The sequence below is a fragment of the Anastrepha ludens genome, chromosome 6 (genome assembly GCF_028408465.1).
Source record: "Anastrepha ludens isolate Willacy chromosome 6, idAnaLude1.1, whole genome shotgun sequence".
In the NCBI taxonomy this organism is placed as follows: Eukaryota; Metazoa; Arthropoda; class Insecta; order Diptera; family Tephritidae; genus Anastrepha; species Anastrepha ludens.
In genome coordinates, this window is record NC_071502.1 from 26,785,795 (window position 1) to 26,803,625 (window position 17,831).

Below are 17,831 nucleotides of genomic sequence, written 5' to 3' on the forward strand. Positions count from 1 at the left end.
ACAGTTTTATTATAACGCGATTCAAGCAGAAAGCAATTATGGGTTGGAGGCAAACAAAACATCAACAACCACAAACAACTACAATGAACATTTTAGAAGTGAGCAAAGGAAACAGCACAAACACGATAAGCAACGATTACAGTCAATTAGCCTGCTCACCGTATTTACTTGTTTCTGCAGCATTGGTGTGTGTGTGTGTGAGTATGCGCGTGACCAATACCGGTTGGCGGCTTTACAGTGCCTCACTGTTACTCTCATTCATTGGCATGCGCCATATTGGATTTGGTGCACTATGGGGCGGAGCTAGTGCTCGTTGGTGTATTGCTTGGTGTGTTTCTAACACACAAAACCACAAGAACAACACTGTACCGTAACAAACCACCACCACCACCATCACTGGCAATGCGAAGAGCGCAATTGAAAGGGGCAACCAACCAAACGTCTCAGCGAGTACGTGATGTGTCTGGGTGGCGGCGGTTTGTAGTGCTTAAATGTTTGTTTGTTTGTTTGTTCGTTTTTGGGTTCTTGCCAGCGCTAGCACTGGGAACAGTAGCTAGCGGTGAGCGACAGTTAGTTTGCTGTCGACTTTTCAACGGTTCAGTGCTTCGTACTGCTTACTCGCTACTTGTAGGAGCACGCGGTTTAGAATAGACATTTGAAAGCGTTGCTTGTTGTGTAAAAATGTTAAGTGAATAAGTGCATATGTATACATATATGTGTACACACGTACATACACTATACTGTGTAGAAATTTGTATATGTTTGAAAATATATTTTTATTAAACAAAAAGTGAATAAAAAAAAAAGATAGCGTGCAATACAGTGTGACAGAAATTATTTACAATAAAAGCTGAACATAGCATTTGAATTTCTTGTACTCCGTAATGGAGGGTGCCCGACCTCTGGAAACGAATACAGCTAATAAGCTAACGAAATTCTCCACTCCCTTTTCCATCGAAAGTCTGATCGCCACTCATCATCACCAGCAGCAGCAGCAGCAACAACAACAACAACAGCAACAACACGATCACGAAAGAAGCACACAAATGTTGGCAAGCGTCAACAACCGCGACCAAGACGAGCTGAGTGCACGCGCGTTGGTCGCCACATCTGCCTTAGGTCTAACAAATTTCCCCTTCTACAATCCCTGGCTCCACGGCTACTTCGCACAGAATCACGATCGGCTAACGCAGTTGATATCTAGCGGCTGTTACCTTACAAATTTCGCCAAAGCTGAGCAGAATGTAGGTGCGGCGCCACTGCCACCACCTTTGCTCGGCGCCCAACTAGCGACGAAAAGTGCACCTTCGCTGCCACCTCACCCGCATGCAATGCCAATAAGTGCTAGCTCCAGTAATGCCGATCATACGCGGGCGTTACCGTCGGTGCCAACACATCCGCTAGATCCTCAAATGCCAGCGCGTTTTCTCTTCAATCCGTCGGATGCGAATTATCGCGAAAAGCTTTTACTAACCAGTTTCGGTGGTCTTCGAGAGGTTAATGCCGCTGCAAGCGCGTCACAACCGTCCGTTGCCAGCGATTTAAGTGCCGATCAGCAACATGCATATGCGGAATGCATGGGTGATGATTATGTCCACAACTTAACGGTGCATACGCGTCTGCAAAGCCCCAACAAAAGTAGCTCGATGCCAAGTGAAGCCAATGCTAGTGATTTGACGTTGGGCGCTTCATCCGCCTCCAGTTGTGGGAATACAAATAGTCGCGACTCGGTGAAATCGCATACGTCCGAAGCGTTGCTGGATGTGGGCATGGATGAGGATTTCGATTGCAGTGGAGATTCTTGTAGTGACATAAGCCTTACGATGTCGCCGAAGAACTACAGCACTGATATGGATAAGAGCAGAGGTACTTATATAAATTTATGCTTTGCATAGTTCCAATATTCCTTATTACTTCTTTTACCTTTCGATGGATGCCGGTTGATCACAACCGAAGAATGTGTAAATATAAGTTCAGCTACCCAAGCTCATTTCAATATACAAAAAATTCCAAAAATGTTCAATACCCAAAAAAAAAACCAATTGGTTAAAATAGGAATTAACCCTTCGTTGGGCTCCCGGTCATACATACTTCTATTATGGCTAACGACTTGAGCTTCCAGGTAGTTTCCTAAAATTGTATTTTCTATCGATTTTTGGATATAACTTTTTAAAAGGGATCCTCGAACAGGACGAAAAAAGACCAAACCCGGGTGTCCAAACGAAGTTTTTAAAAGAGGTGTCCAACGGAGGGTTAAATCAGAAGAAATTGGTTACTTTGCGTGATAAAATAAGCTAAGGGCGTTTAGGTAGCAGAACCGGCTGAGACTGCAGCTTCTTGTCAATATGCATCTGTGCTTTCCCATAATCTTACTAAGAATCATACAGTACCAGATAATGGAGAGACTATGTGAACGGCGGCCGCCGTAGCCGAATGGTTTGGTGCATGACTACCATTCGGAATTCACAGAGAGAACGTAGGTTCGAATCTCGGTGAAACACCAAAATTAAGAAAAACATTTCATAATAGCGGTCACCCCTCGGCAGGCAATGGCAAACCTCCGAGTGTATTTCTGCCATGAAAAAGCTCCTCATACAAATATCTGCCGGTGTAGGTCCCTCCATTTGTGGAACAACATCAAGACGCACACCACAAATAGGAGGAGAAGCTCGGTCAAAACACCCAAAAAGGGTGTACGTGCCAATTATATATAAATATGTGAACCTTTACTTCGCCTTTGTTACAGCATTTAAAGCATCTAAAGTTTTTACGGCAACTCCGAACAGCAGATGTGGTTTGTGAGATGCTTTTCCAATGCCGCAATGCATTTGGCTGTTTGTCATTTGCCGCAGCAGAGCGACTACTACTCGAAAAGCTCTTTTATATAGTTTGTTGCTTCATGTTGTCAGTGGGTTTTGGACCCGGAGCCACCGAATATTGGTCACACTTAGCTACGGTGGGCACAATTTAATTATTTAAAACAAAATCGAAAAATTGCAATCTGTTCTTATTGAATTAAATTTTAAACTTCCTTTTTTTGGGCAAACATTTTGATTGAAATTGAAAATTTTAAATTTGAATAGGACGAGCGATGGAGCACCAAGAGATTTGGTGGCTTCTAAAACACTCACTCTAGAAAGCCCATTGTATTTAGAGCTCTGGAAAGAGGGTAGATAGTCAAGGAGGAAAGGACAAGAATATCAGAGAAAGAGATAGGAAAGAATAGAGACAGAGACAGAGGTACTTAATCCTGTGAGAGTGTCCAGACTCTTTGACAAATCTGTAAATATCCTTCAGTTTTTCTCCCGACATAGAAACCCAAAACTCGTAGCCTTGCTCTAGCAAAGGCAGGACACGCACAGAGAAAGTGCTCAGTACTATCCGCCTCTTCAAAGCAAGAAAGACATATTGGGTGCTCAATGGTTCCAATGGAGGTCATATACTGACCCTGTGCTGTAATAATACCGACCATCAATCGAACGTCTTTCCTTTCAAGCTTTAGTAGAAAACTTGACAGTTTTCTGTTCGGACGGAACTTTTTGGTAGTTGATACTTGATTGGGACCTTCTAAATTCAATGGCATGCTCCGGTTTGTCAGATTGGTTCGAGTTTTCAGAATAACTTTATTTGTAAAATTTCCCCTCGTCCGCTGAGATTTTCGGAATAATTTTCGGAAAAATTCAAGTTATATTAAAAAGCAGTCCTGTGTGCTTTTAGCAGAATTACTTTAAAACTGTTGGAGTTATTTACAAAGATCCCTAACAAGGGTGCATCTTTGTATCGCAGACGAGGTCTTAAGATCGCTTATAGGTAGGTAGGTAGGTGAAATGGTTGAAGTGTCAGTCTGGCACTCCTCAAGTAGCACTGAAGCCCCGTTTTGATATCATTATGAGACTTCCAACAGGCAGCTATCTATAGACAGCCAGAGCTGTTGACGTAATGAAGAAAGTTGATGGGATTTAGGCTGGCGCACTGCCCCCGCCGCCAAGTGACCTTAGTCGTCTAGCTGTCAAACCCGGATATTTACAGAGAAAGTGCTCAACAGTCTCCTTCTCTAAAAGGTCCCCACAGCTGCTGCACTGCTTTATAGACGTAGTTTAATGTTTTTTTTGGGAATTGATCCTAATATACATAAATTCTTTTTTAAAAAATTTGAAGTTTTCAGTTTCACAATGAATTTCTACGTAATTAAAAAAATATAACATTGGCAGCAACTGAAGAAACTTCTTTTTTTTAGCCTTTTACTGCATAAATTGGTAAAGCGTTGAAGAAACTAAAAATGTTTCACGGTGGAAATCGCTTTATTTAATTAGCAATAAGACATATTAAAAGAAAAATATTGAAAAAGTTTTATATTCTGTTTTTTACGGAATCCTATATAAGAAAAAAAATTAATTGTAAAGTGTAGAAATCAGTTGAAAAGCGAAAAAATTATTATCCGACGAGAAAGTTGAGTATATCGACTAAATAAAAATATTTTGTTTTTGTTTTTTTAAGTACTTACGTTTTACTCCGTTATAGTTTTTTGAAAATAATTCACTCGCACTTCACTTCACCCATCCATTCGCACAATTTTGCAATGGAAATCTCACGCAAACGTTAAGTTACCTTAAAACGAGTAGTGCTGGCGTTACTCACATTGTAGGAAATACAAAGGTGGCGCCATCCGTAAACCGCTACTTTGTTCTTAGCGAATTTTACATTCGGGTGACGTCAGCGCACGAAGTAAACAAACCTTTATGTGCAAATTTACTTGTTTGTGAACCAATCAGTGAAGATTGGGATTTTTAAATTAAGCAAAGTAATAGAAATGAATAAATGAATAAAAATGAAGTGCCGCGTGTTGAATTGTGAAAGCACGAACGGCAATAAAGTCTGCAAACGCAGTTTTTTAGTTTGTTTCCCATCACAAAGTATTCTGTCACTTTTGGCTTTCAACTGCTTTGGCTTATGCTTCCTCTTCTTTTCGTTTGATTATTTTCTGTGCCGACGTCAAGGGTCTGGGATGGCGAAATCTAATATATGTATTCGCAAAGATTAAAATAAAGATTTCCATCACTCAAAATTGTTTTATATATATAAAGGGTGATCAATTTAGACGTATTGGATTTTAAATTGAAATAACATTTATTTTTTGAAGACAACTGTTTTCAAATGTTTGCCGCAACTCGGCCATCCGTAAACACCAATTTCGAATGAATTGGCTTCCAGTGCCTTAATGGAAGCTGGTTTATCTACAAAGCATTTGGACTTCACATTCTCCCATAAATAAAAGCCCAAAGGTGTGATATCACACGTTCTTGGTGGCCAATCCACTGGCCCGAGACGAGAGACAAATTTGTTCACCGAAACGATAACGTAGTAAATCCTGTGTTTCACGGGCTGTACGAGTATGGCAAGTAGCGTCGTCTGCCGTCCTGTTGGAACCTCCTTGTTGTGAAGATCACCGGCTTCAATTTCCGGCATAAAAAAGTCGTTTATCATGGCGCGATAGCCTTCGCCATTCACTCTTACATTGGCGCCAGCCTCTTCTTTGAAGAAAGAGGGGCCGTTGACTCGCTCCAGCCCATAGGGCCGCACCAAACGGTTGCTTTCAATGGATGTAATGGCTATTCTTGAATGGCTTCGGTTTGCTCTTCAGCCCAAATACGGAAATTTTGCTTATTGACGTCGCCAGCCAAGGCGCATTTATTAAAGGTGGAGGTACTAGACCAACAACAATGTTTTGTACGTTTGATTGTCACGGCGAAATATTGGAAAAATCGACAACAAGAAATTAATTTGTCTTGTTTTATTTTGTGCTGACAGTCACATGGACACAGCGAAAGAAAAAAAGCAAATCAGCTGATTTACCAACACAACCTTTGATAGATTCGCCTTAATACCAGCATTAGATTAATGCGGTAGTTATTATAGAATGAACTTTATTTTTATAAAAAAAAATTGTAATCTAATTTTGTGAAAAAATCTAATCAACACTTATTATTATAACCCTCCCTTTATTATTTAATTTTTCTTTTGTAGCAATCCAAGTGATTTCCTACAACTGATTTTCCAATCGTTTTCTTTGCGATTGCGCAACTCTTTTATGGCTGCCACTTGCCTTTAGAAATTCTACTTCTAAACGAGTTCCGGCTTTCAACTCAATTAGCTTTTCAAGCACCATTTCGGAACGATTTGTTGCACACTTCTTACATAGCACATAGGTATGCATGTGTGTGTGTGTGTGTACATATTTATTTCATGGCACTAAGCTCATTTGCATTTAAGCCAAGAACAGCTTGACTAGAAATGGTTATGGCTAATTAATATGAAAATATACATTTCCATTAGATTTTCAGTTCCGCAAACAATTATGATTGCGCATTTGCATAAAAGCATTCAAGACACAATGTTAGGCGTCAATCAAAACTTTCAACTCTTCAACAATTGAATCTACGCTGAAACTCAGTCGAGCAGCGAAGGACACACGGCCGAGTGGACTTTTCATATTTAACTGACATTTTGACATTTGCAATGCCGCCTCATCGAGTGAGCGTAAAAAAGTAGAGAACGAATTCGCTATTGTATGCCATTTCTATTCGAAATCATGCCGCCGTCTGTCACGCAGTCAAAGTCATGTTGGTGGTGTTGGTAGTTTTTTTTTTTGCTCACTCTCACTCTCACACAATGTGCGTATGGCGTGAATTCAAACGTAACAGGATCTGCTATATCGCTGCCAAGGCGCTACTAAATAATTTCATTTCTGCGATGGGGGTGGGGTGGCGTTAGTTTTTGTTATTGTAGTTCGCTCTCTGGGAGGCGTAACTAATCGTTAAGTAGTGAAAAGTCATATCCACTTATATGAGCGTACATACGAGTATGTGTGGCTGCGTATTTGTTGTACAATCATCATCATCATCATCGCCACTGCAGAGTCGTTCAACGAATTAAATATTCATAACTGGCTGTTTGAAAACCGTTTAGAATTTGCGCTGAGTACAGTGAAGCAAAAGTGAAGTAGTGAAAAAAATTATTTCTAAACTATTTAGTTGAACAATTTTTAAATTTGCAAAGGCTGACATTTGGTAGATTGCATTAAAATAATTTTAGAAGGATATTTTGTGTGAATTATTGAGGCTTATGAAGACATAAATAAATAATTGGCGCGTACACTTGTACACTTCCGTTAGGTGTTTGGCCGAGCGTCAAAAAAAAAGAAAAAAAAAAACACATTGAGAGAGACTAAGTTTAACTTAAGCTGGTCCAATATAAAGGTTAAATGGAAATAAAAAAAGCTTTTAATGACTATATACAGTCTGTGCCAGAAGAAAAGAACCGGTTTTTTTCTTGTAACTTCAACATACATATATTTCGTTCTGCTTTTTTTTGTGTAATAGTGCCACTCAAGGGCTACGACGTCAGTGCTGACTCAGGTTAGTGTCGGTAGAAACTTTCTCGTAAACGCAACCAAACAAAAATGAGTGAGAAGTACGCGAAGCGTTTCGAGGCGGAATTTTATGCACGCATTCGAAAGGGCCGAAATTATCTTACGCCGCAGCTGCAAAAGTAATTAAAAATCTAAAAAGTTTGCTGTATTAATCAGCGATATAAGGTGTACAAAAATGTTGATGACATTTCCGAACGCGGCTTCAAGCGAGTGATGACAAAAAAGCAGGAAAAAGTGATCGTCCAACTTTTTAAGCGGGATCCTTCTTTGTGACTACGCCTGGCAGAATTAATTCTTGATAAAAAGGGAATAGCTGTGAGTATCAACACCGTCGAACGTCAACTGATGGAGGCGAACATATCCTACCGTCCCACATTATCAAAACCACTGCTAGCAGAAAAACACATTGAGAAACAACAAAAAAAAAAAAAACATGCCGTCACAGTATTGGCCTTCCCAACCCCATTGAAAATGTGTGGGGAACTATGAGAACGCATCTTGCCGGAAGGCCAGTTCATGATTTAAAGCAACTCGTGCGTCAAGTTTGCAAAATCTAGTCTTGTTTTTCGACGAGCTACGTAGAAAAGTTGGTTCAAAGCATGAAGAAGATGCCAGGCTATATTCGACAACGATGAGTATTACACGGCTTATTTAGTAATTGCAACACGTAGTTTTGTACATACTTTTATGTAAAAAAATTTTAAATATATATCTCTTATACTTCATGAATAATCGCGGTTCCTTTTTTCTGACACAGATTGCAAGTGCATACATAGCACACTTGTGCTTACATAATTAAGTTTATTTATATTTTACAATATTCGCAATTCGCATTTGTTTTTATGCTAAACTTGCTGGCTAAAGAAGAGTGAGTGAATATAACATACTTACTTCGCAGCCGAATAAAGACTAACCAGGTGTCTCGGTTTTCCGCACACCTTTTCCAGTTTCTAAAGTCAAGAGAACCAGATAATCTTCAATTCGGTCCCTCCACCAAACACGAGGACGTCCTCTTCGCCGTCGACCGCCAAATACCGTTTCAAACACCTTTTTCGCCGCTGCTGTTCTTTCCATGTGGACGATATCACCCAGCCACTTTAGTCGCTGCAGAGTGACTCGCTTGACTATGTCAATATCTCCGTAAAGCTCAAACAGCTCGTGGTTTATTTGAATGCGGTAACCGTCATCACACGAGCAGGGCCAAAAATCTTGCGAAATACTTTCCTGTCGAAAACTCTAAGAGCGGCGGCATCTGATTGTTTAACTGTCCAGGCTTCAGCGTTATAGAGAAGCACCAGGATGATGATCGTCTTGTAGAGTAGTGTTTTTGTTCGTCGAGAGAGGATTTTACTACTCATTTGCGCACTAAGCCCAAAATAGGACCTGTTGGCAAGAGTTAACCTTCGTTGATTTCAAGGCTGACATCGGTGTGGCTGGTAATAGCGAAAGCAAGATAAATGAAGTTCTGGACTACATCGAATTTATAGTTATTCACTTCGATCTGTGGTTTCAGGCGCCGCGATTACCTGCAAGACGTCAGCATATACTTCGTTTTGCACTCGTTCACCGTCAAACCCAATCGTGCGGATTCCTTTTCATTAGGCGTAAAAGCGGCGGCGACATCCCGCTTAGTATGGCCGATGATGTCATATTCTGATGTCACGCAAGGAGATGGACACTTATCTAGTGTCATCTTGTCTGAAACCGCGAACGATATCAAAAGCTTCGGATAGGTCCTTTCCTATCTAGGCGGGGCTTTATGTGCTGCTCAATGTCATTAGCAGGGATACTGAACTCAGACATTATGCGATATAGTTGGTCGCAAATCGGGCTGTCAAAGGCTGCGTTGCAGTCCACGCATAGGTGGTGCGTGTTTGCTTGGGCCTCATGGGTCTTCTCTAGGATCTACCGCAGTGAGCCGGATGGTACTTAAACGATAGTAATAAATATCACTATGCTATGGGGGGAATGGCAACGGTTTTCCAAACAGAAGTTTTTGCCATCCTAAAAGTAGCCGAATGGATAATCGAGAGGAGATGGAGCGGGAAACAGATTGGAGTCTTCAGTGATAGTCAGGCTGCATTGAGGGCCCTGGAGAACGCGAAGTAAACCTCAAAGATTGTTCAAGAATGTAAGAAGAAGCTTAATTCTGTCGCAAGACAAAACAGGCTTGTACTTATATGGGTTCCGGGACACTCCGGTGTTCAAGGAAACGAAATTGCCGACGAATTGGCCAACCGTGGATCAGCGGTGCCCCACAGGGGCCAGAGCCAATAATCGGAATCAGTCCCGCAGGAATCAAGAATTGGATCAGCGATTATGTAGGCAATCTACATAAAGAGCGATGGTCCGGTCTGGAACGCTGCAGAACTGCAAAGTGTTTTGTTACAAGTCCGAACAGAAAACTGTCAAACTTTCTACTAAAACTTAGAAGGAAAGATATTCGGTTGATGGTCGGCATCATTACAGGACACAACCCATGGGGTCAGCATATGACCACCATTGGAATCATCGAGAACCCGGTATGCCTGTCATGCTTGGAGGAGGCGGATAGCACTGAGCACTTTTTCTGTGGGTGTCCTGCCTTTGCTAGTGCAAGGCTACGAGTTTTGGGTTCCGATGTCATGAGAATGAGTAATATTCGTTCTCTAAAACTGGAGGATATTTACAGATTTGCCAAAGAATCTTTAAAATTCTCACAGGACTAACTATCTTTATCTCTGTCTCTATTCTTTCCTATCTCTTTCTCTGATACTTTTCTCCTTCCCTCCTTGACTATCTACCCCCCTTTCCAGAGCTATAAATACAATGGGCTGTTTAGCCTGAGTGTTTTAGGAGCCACCAAATCTCCTGGTGCTCCTTGGCTCGACCATTTCAAATTTCAATTTCATATAATACTGAAGTAATTTCCATTATTTAGCATTTAATTTTTTTTGCAATATTCGAAGCATAAATAATTTTTAAAAATTAAATTTTTTTAATTAAAAATAATATAAATTTTAATATTGTAATTTTTTAAAATTTAATATTTTTTAATTTGATTTGGGCTTACGCTTAAGTTCCGTCATTGCCACTGCATCTACTCCCACCCATAAACCTTCTACATCTACTTTTATGCCTCTGCAGCTCACTTGGGTGCCTTTGAGTTTGTGGTCTTAACTGTTCCTGCTCCATAAATCAATGGGGTGCACAGTTGTTTGCAGATATGTGAATTCCGCTCAAGCGTGCAAGTGTTAAGGCATATTATAATCTCATGCATGGATCGTTTCACTGGCTCAACCCTGGATCGCTGCAAACAAGCCATTCCAACTGAACTTCTTGCGTTTATGACTTCATTTGCGGAGACTTTTAACATTCAATTTGCCTAACTAATGCGCGAACAGAATTTGAAACAAGAATTTGTTGATAATTTCGAAGAATACAATTTTTCGCACTTTGTTTGCTTGAATTTCACGCTTAAGTGAGATTGATTTTCGCGCAGCTTGTGGATGAATGCAAAGGGAGAGGTTGGGGGTGGTGGTGGTGCTGAGTTAGTCGGCAAGTGGGTGTCATATTTCAAACAACCGCAACGAATTCAACCGAAATTCATGCGGCGACCGCCACTAATGCCAAATCTACTGTCATTTGGCGTTGCCGTTGTCGTCGGCGTTGGCGTTGATGTTGATGTTGTCTTTATTGCTGTCATAACGTTTGCCACAAGCTTTGACGCACCCCATTAACCTCTTGCATTCAAGATGTTGCTTTTGTCGCTATCTCCACCGTAGCTTATTTGTTGTTGCTGTTGTCCATAATTTTATTTGACAGGATATTATGGGCGGTGCAATCGTCCGGTTGTTGTTTGCGTTCTCGCCAAGCTTCAATTGCATTTCTGTGTAGTAACAGTAATTCATTTTTTATGACAGCACAGATTACTTAACTGCGCTTAATTTAATTCGAATAAATAATATATTTCGATATGTTTTGAGCTGGGGAAATGCGTGCGCAAAGGACAAAATAAGACGAGAGTCGTGGGGGACACAGATTTTATTTCCGCTCTGAAAATTTGAATATTTGCTAAGGCGATGAATCTGCATTATAAACATACACACACATAAAAACGTGTGGCTCTAAATAATTTTGAATAACTTAAAAATATAAAAAAAATATGCACTCATAATTGACGAGGGGAGGAAATGAGTTCTTGATTGTGGGAGTAGTGACGTAGTTTTTATTTTAAGCTCATTTTTCTAATGGGAAATAGTAATTTTTTACATTCGGCTAATGAGCTGTTATTGAAAAAATCTGCTGAAGGGCTCAAGAGTTTATTATTATATCTACGAAAGAAGATTTGTTTTCGGTTCTACCCTTCGTATCAGCGCTAGTTGGATTCTGGAAGAATCAACACCTTAGCCAACCAACCCTTCGTATCACACTGGAAAAGCTAAATTACATTCTGTAAAAAAAATATCGTGAATTGTTCACTTAAAAAGCGCGCGTTATACATTTGTCTAAATTTTTTTTTGCTGGAATGTTGGAACAACTGCCCTCTATAGTGTCGCAGAGTTTGAGCGAGATCTGTCAATTAGCTTGTTTTTGGCATTTAATTGTATCAGTCAATCGCAGGTGGGCTCTGCGATTTTCACTACCGATAAAAATATCGAACAAAGAAGCTGTCTTAAATTTTGTCTTTTCAACGGGATTTCGTGTACCGAATCGTGGAAAATATTGCAGAAAGCCTATGGCCAGTAGGCTTTATCAAAAACACGGGTCTACGAGTGGTATAAGGTTTTTGCAGAGGGCCGATAAGTCGTGGAAGATTTGGCCTGATTTGGTCGTCCATCAACGTCAACGTCTTCAACGGATGCAAACGTCGACAAAGTCAAGGAAATGGTGCTGGAAAACCATTAAACCATCATTTAAGTTTGAGGGAGGTAGCTCGTGACCTTAGCGTGTCTCACGAATCAATTCGTACCATTTTACACCATCAATTGGGCATAAGAAGCATAGCTACTCAACTCGTTACAAGAGAGTTGAATTTCTTTAGAAAAGTTCATCGGAAGAAGATGGCTGAAGACATGCTTGAGCAGGTGAATTCGAACCCAACGTTCATGCAGCGCATCATAACAAGTGATGAGACGTGGGTGTATGAGTTTGACATGCAAGCTATGGTGCTATCCACATGAGCCGAATCCCAAAAAACCACGTCAAAATCGGTTAAAAGTGATAGACAGGCCACTCGTTTTCTTTGATTTTCTTTGGTGTTGTGCATTTGGAATTCGTTCCAAAGAGTCTGCTATAAATAAAGAATATTATTTGGAAGTTATGCGACGTTTCAGAGAGAATATGCGTAGGAAAGGACTCAAATTTTTAAAAGAAAACTCTTGGATAACGCACCGCCTTACAAGGCTCATATTGTGAACACTTTTTGACCAAAAACTCGACAAATATCATCAAACAACCACCTGTGACTTTTTCCTTTTCCCAAAACTTAAATTGCTACTCCGCGGACGCCGCGTTGAGTCGATAGAGGCCATTAACTTGAATTCGCTGAAGGAGCTGAAGAATATCTCTTCAAACGCGTTTAACAGGTGCTTTGATGACTGGACTAATCGTTGGCATTTGGCGTTTGTGTATTGCTTCGAATGGAGCCTATTTTGAAGGCGATAAAATAAATTTTGATGATTAAAAAATTATCTTGCGTTTTATTGAACAATTCCTGGTACTTTTTCGACAAAATGTACCTTAAAATTTTGTTCTTCCAGCCAACGCATCCAACCTGGCGTTATCTAGACTGTCCAAGTTCTGCTTTATTCCACATCTGTTTTGAAGTAATGAATATTTGACGTAATGGATATTCCATTTCCTTCCTAAGCAGCTGGAGCTGTTCTGCTTACACTTCGACTTTTTCTCATTTCTACAGCTTCTATCATTGCGCAGATTTCAATAATCCTTCGCTGACCAAAGTGAATACAGCTCATTGTTTTTGTTACTTTAGCAGTTTTTCTTTATTTTTAGTTTTATTTTATTTTTAACCTACAAGAATTATCTGTTATTATTAAATATTTTTTTTTATTTTATTAATTTTTTTTAATGTTTTTTTTTTTTGTTAATTTTTATTGTTTTGTTATTTCCTTATTTGTTTATTTTATTTTTATTATTTTTTTAATTTAGTTTTTATTTTTTCTTTTTTATCATATAAATACTCACATTATCATCATCATTAATTACAAAAGTGTTCATTAAGTACTCATTTTCGTTCTAGCCATGGGAAACAACTGATAGTCTCCCCTTGACGGTGTGATGTTCTATCTCTCTTTCACCCATAGCAAAAGGCAGGGCAACTAATAATTTTTATTTTTATAATGTAATTACTGCTGACGACTAAACTGTTCATTGTCGTCAACACAAACTTCTCAGCACTAATAATCAAACTTCTAATTTTTGTTATCATAAAGTCCTCAGCACGGCCAAACTTTCATTTTTGTTATCATAAAATAATCAGCACTGGTAGCCAAACTTCACATTTTCGTTATCATAAAATGTTTTATTTAGAAATATTTAGATATTTCATAAAAATAATATTTTTTTGTATCCATTAGAAAATTTTTACATATCATTTCGGTGTTCCATCCACAGGGATTTGAATCTACCAACTTTCAAATGTTAGCCACGGATCTACTCATTCGGCTACGGCGACCATGTAACAAACACAATAAAATTTCACACTAGTACCCTTTTCAGAGCAGCCACATTATAAGCGACAAATGAGTTGCCTTGCCATTCAGAATACAGTAGATATATTTTTCCCTTATATGAAATTGCTATCAGTAAAAGAGAAATAGTATATCACACCGACAAGGGGAAAGGTATGTCAAATGAAATATCTCATACTCTTTCGCACATTTATTAGAGACTAAGAAAATACTTGTAAATGTGTTGGTATTTTTGTCGAAAGTACTCGGCATTGTCTTGTAGGGATATTTTCTAATTTATATAACAGGTACTTGAGCCTTAAGCGGTTCTGGTGTTATATGCTGACTTGCGAAAATAGAAAATCCAACGGAAATGTTTGGTCTTCAAGAACCAAAGCTTGTCGAATATCCTTTCCCACAAATTGGTAAATTTCCTCGTTTCCACGAGCCTCGCTATGTTTTGGAATCTGAGAAAGAGTAAATTTCAATGTAATCTGATATTTAATTTAGTAGTTTTTGTTTTTCGTAAAGCATTTCAGTAAATCGTCGGCCGCCGTAGCCGAATGGGTTGGTGCGTGACTACCATTCGGAATTCACAGAGAACACAAAGAACGTAGGTTCGAATCTCGGTCAAACACCAAAATTAAGAAAAACATTTTTCTAATAGCGGTCGCCCCTCGACAGGCAATGGCAAACCTCCGAGTGTATTTCTGCCATGAAAAAGCTCCTCATAAAAAAAAAAAATATCTGCTGTAGGTCCCTCCATTTGTGGAACAACATCAAGATGCACGCCACAAATAGGAGGAGAAGCTCGGCCAAACACCCAAAAAGGGTGTACGCGCCAATTATATATATATAGATATATATTTCAGTAAATCATCTAACAACAGGTTACGCAAAGAACTGTTAAAAAACTTGGTTCCACTATTTCAGATACAAAAAAAATGAGCTCATATTATGGAACTAAAGGGTTTTCCAATAAGAGGTGATTTTCCCGTAAAAGATCAATGGTTTCGTTGCTTGTGTGGCACGTAGCCTCGTCTTGTTGAAAATAAACGTTATCCAGATCAATATCATCCAATTTCGGCCATAAAAAATCGTTAATCATCTCTCGATAGCGTAATCCATTCACCGTAACTGTTGCTCCAGCTGCATTTTCGAAAAAGTAAGGTCCAATGACTCCGCCGGTCCATTAACCGCACCCAACAGTCACACGTTGAGGATAGAGAGGCTTTTCAACAATAACTCTTGGATTTTCTGAGCCCCAGATCCGACAATTTAGCTTGTTGACGAAGCCACCGAGGTGGAAATGGGCCTCATTACTCAAGATTGTTTTTTCGATAGAATTCCGGATCATTTTCATGCATTTCAACTACTCAATCAGCAAAGACACGGCATTGTTGATGATCCCCGGCTTGAGTTCTTGTGTTAACTGGACTTTATAAGCCTTAAGACCCAAATCTTTATGCAAAATACGGTGTAATGACGTTTGTTGAATGCCTAATTCCAAAGAACGATGAGAAATGAACAAACCTGTCATTTCTTCAACACTTTCGCATACAACAGCATTCATTGATTCTTTCTATGTATTTCCATGTTTGTTGACTCGCCCTCAATTTATGATTTTCAATTAATTTGCAATTAGCTAAAATGAATTTGGTGTAACTAATAAAATATTAATAAGTGTAAAAAACATAAAATATAAATTAATAAAATATGCAATTCCCAATCAGAGATTTTTCTTAATTTGATAAAATCTATAAAATTCTAGGCTACACACACTCTGATAGTGAAGACTGTTCCGATGACGAAGCGACGGGTGGTCATAGCGATTTGAATAAGGATTCCGGTAGCAATTGTGGCGGTGGAAATTCCAAATCGCGTCGAAGGCGCACCGCTTTCACCTCCGAGCAACTGCTGGAACTGGAAAGAGAATTCCATGCGAAGAAATATTTAAGCCTGACCGAGAGAAGTCAAATAGCGACAAGCCTTAAACTCAGTGAAGTACAGGTGAGCAGAAATTATTTTAAGGTTTAAATTTCAAAGTTGAAAGAAAAAAATGAAATATAAAATAAAATAAAAAAATATACAATATATATTAAAATTAAAAAAAAAAACAAATGACATGAATTTAAAGGCACTATAATTCGAATTTAGTTTCTGTCAAAAAAAAAAAATATATAAATGTGTACATAGTATTTATAAAGCAAAACATCAATTTAATTTAAATAAAAAAAAATTAATACATATGCCTATTTAATGTTTCTAGTAAAATATGAGTAGCGTAAAATTATATTTTTAACTGCATATCCGTTCATTCGATTTGAGTCAATAATATTTATTTAAAAAAAAATGTCAGGTGTACAGTTTTACAACCCATTGAATTTTAGTATTTATAATAAAGTGCAAGTCTCAAGTGGCTGGAAAATCGCGTTGATTTTTTTATTTCTCTACGTAATTTTTTTATATGGAAGAGAACACCCAACGCCGTGCGCACTAAAACTGCTTACTCGAATTTTTTTTCGTCCTTTAAACTTTTAAATAACCAGTATTATTACAAGAATTTAACCCTTGAACAATTTCTCTGCGTAAGTTTTGCATCTGAACAAAGTTAAAACACTCTTGTCCACCACTTATTACATACAGATCTACACACATATTTGCATTAAAAAAAGTAATAATATAAAATCGTTTACCTCTGTTTTTGCAGGTGAAAATCTGGTTTCAAAATCGTCGTGCCAAATGGAAGCGCGTGAAAGCTGGTCTCACATCGCATGGGCTCGGCCGTGGTACTGGCGGCGGCACCAAAATTGTCGTACCCATACCAGTGCATGTGAATCGTTTTGCGGTGCGATCGCAACACCAACAATTGGAGAAAATGTGCCTGAGTGGTCCAAAACCTGATCTGCGCAAGAAAATGCCCACCGAACTAAGTGGCTTCGAGAAATTCAATGCCGCCAATGGCGTGGTGGCGAGCTTGAGCAATGGCAGCGCCGCTGGTATTCTGAGCGCTACGGCGACGCCGGCAGCATTATTGGCGGCAGCGAATATGGCGGCGGCGAATACAGTGACGGGTACTTTGGCTTTAGCGCGTAGTATTTATTGAAGTGGTTTCAGTTACTCGACGGTAGTTAGATGATAATTTTACGTTATTTTGAGATTTTAAACTAAATAATTAAATAGTTCTAATTTATTTGGATGTTTTTTTAGTTTTATTTAATTGTGTTCTCTGCAGTTTTATTTAAGTATGAAATTATAAAATATTGAGACAAAATGTAAATGTAAATTGAAATAATTTAAATAAGATTAATTAAAAAAATTGAAAAAAAAAATAATATTATCTGCTTAATATGTATTTCGAAAACATCAGTGTTCGGCTTTATTCAGTTCTTAAGGTTGATCTATGAAGACCACTTTAGTACTCCACAATGCAGAACAACTACAACTGCCGTTTCTTTGGCCATCGTCAGTTTATGGTAAGTTACAGTTAACACAGAAAAGTTGTACTTCAGTTTCAGTCTTTTCGTGTTCGATCCGAACGCAGAAACACCCTGTTTCAAAGATTTTCTGCCAACTGTGAGTTGTTGTGAGAGTGCAGAGATAATCATATGTTTGCTCTTTCCCACAGCCAATTCGCTTTAAAAGATACTTCTTTGACGAAAAGACCGATCGGTGATGTGTCAGACAGGGTGCATAACTTCCATTAAACATCTTAAAACACTTATCAGTGT

General features: G+C 38.9%; 1 protein-coding gene across 1 annotated transcript; it reads left to right on the plus strand.

Moving 5' to 3' along the window:
• Nucleotides 1-504: 504 nt before the first annotated feature.
• LOC128867703 (homeobox protein unplugged) lies at nucleotides 505-17,327 on the plus strand. The gene is made up of 3 exons (XM_054109153.1): nucleotides 505-1,866; nucleotides 15,872-16,110; nucleotides 16,811-17,327. The coding sequence occupies exons 1-3, from the start codon at nucleotides 885-887 to the stop codon at nucleotides 17,204-17,206; spliced, it is 1,617 nt and encodes a 538-aa protein (XP_053965128.1). The 5' UTR covers nucleotides 505-884; the 3' UTR covers nucleotides 17,207-17,327.
• Nucleotides 17,328-17,831: the final 504 nt, after the last annotated feature.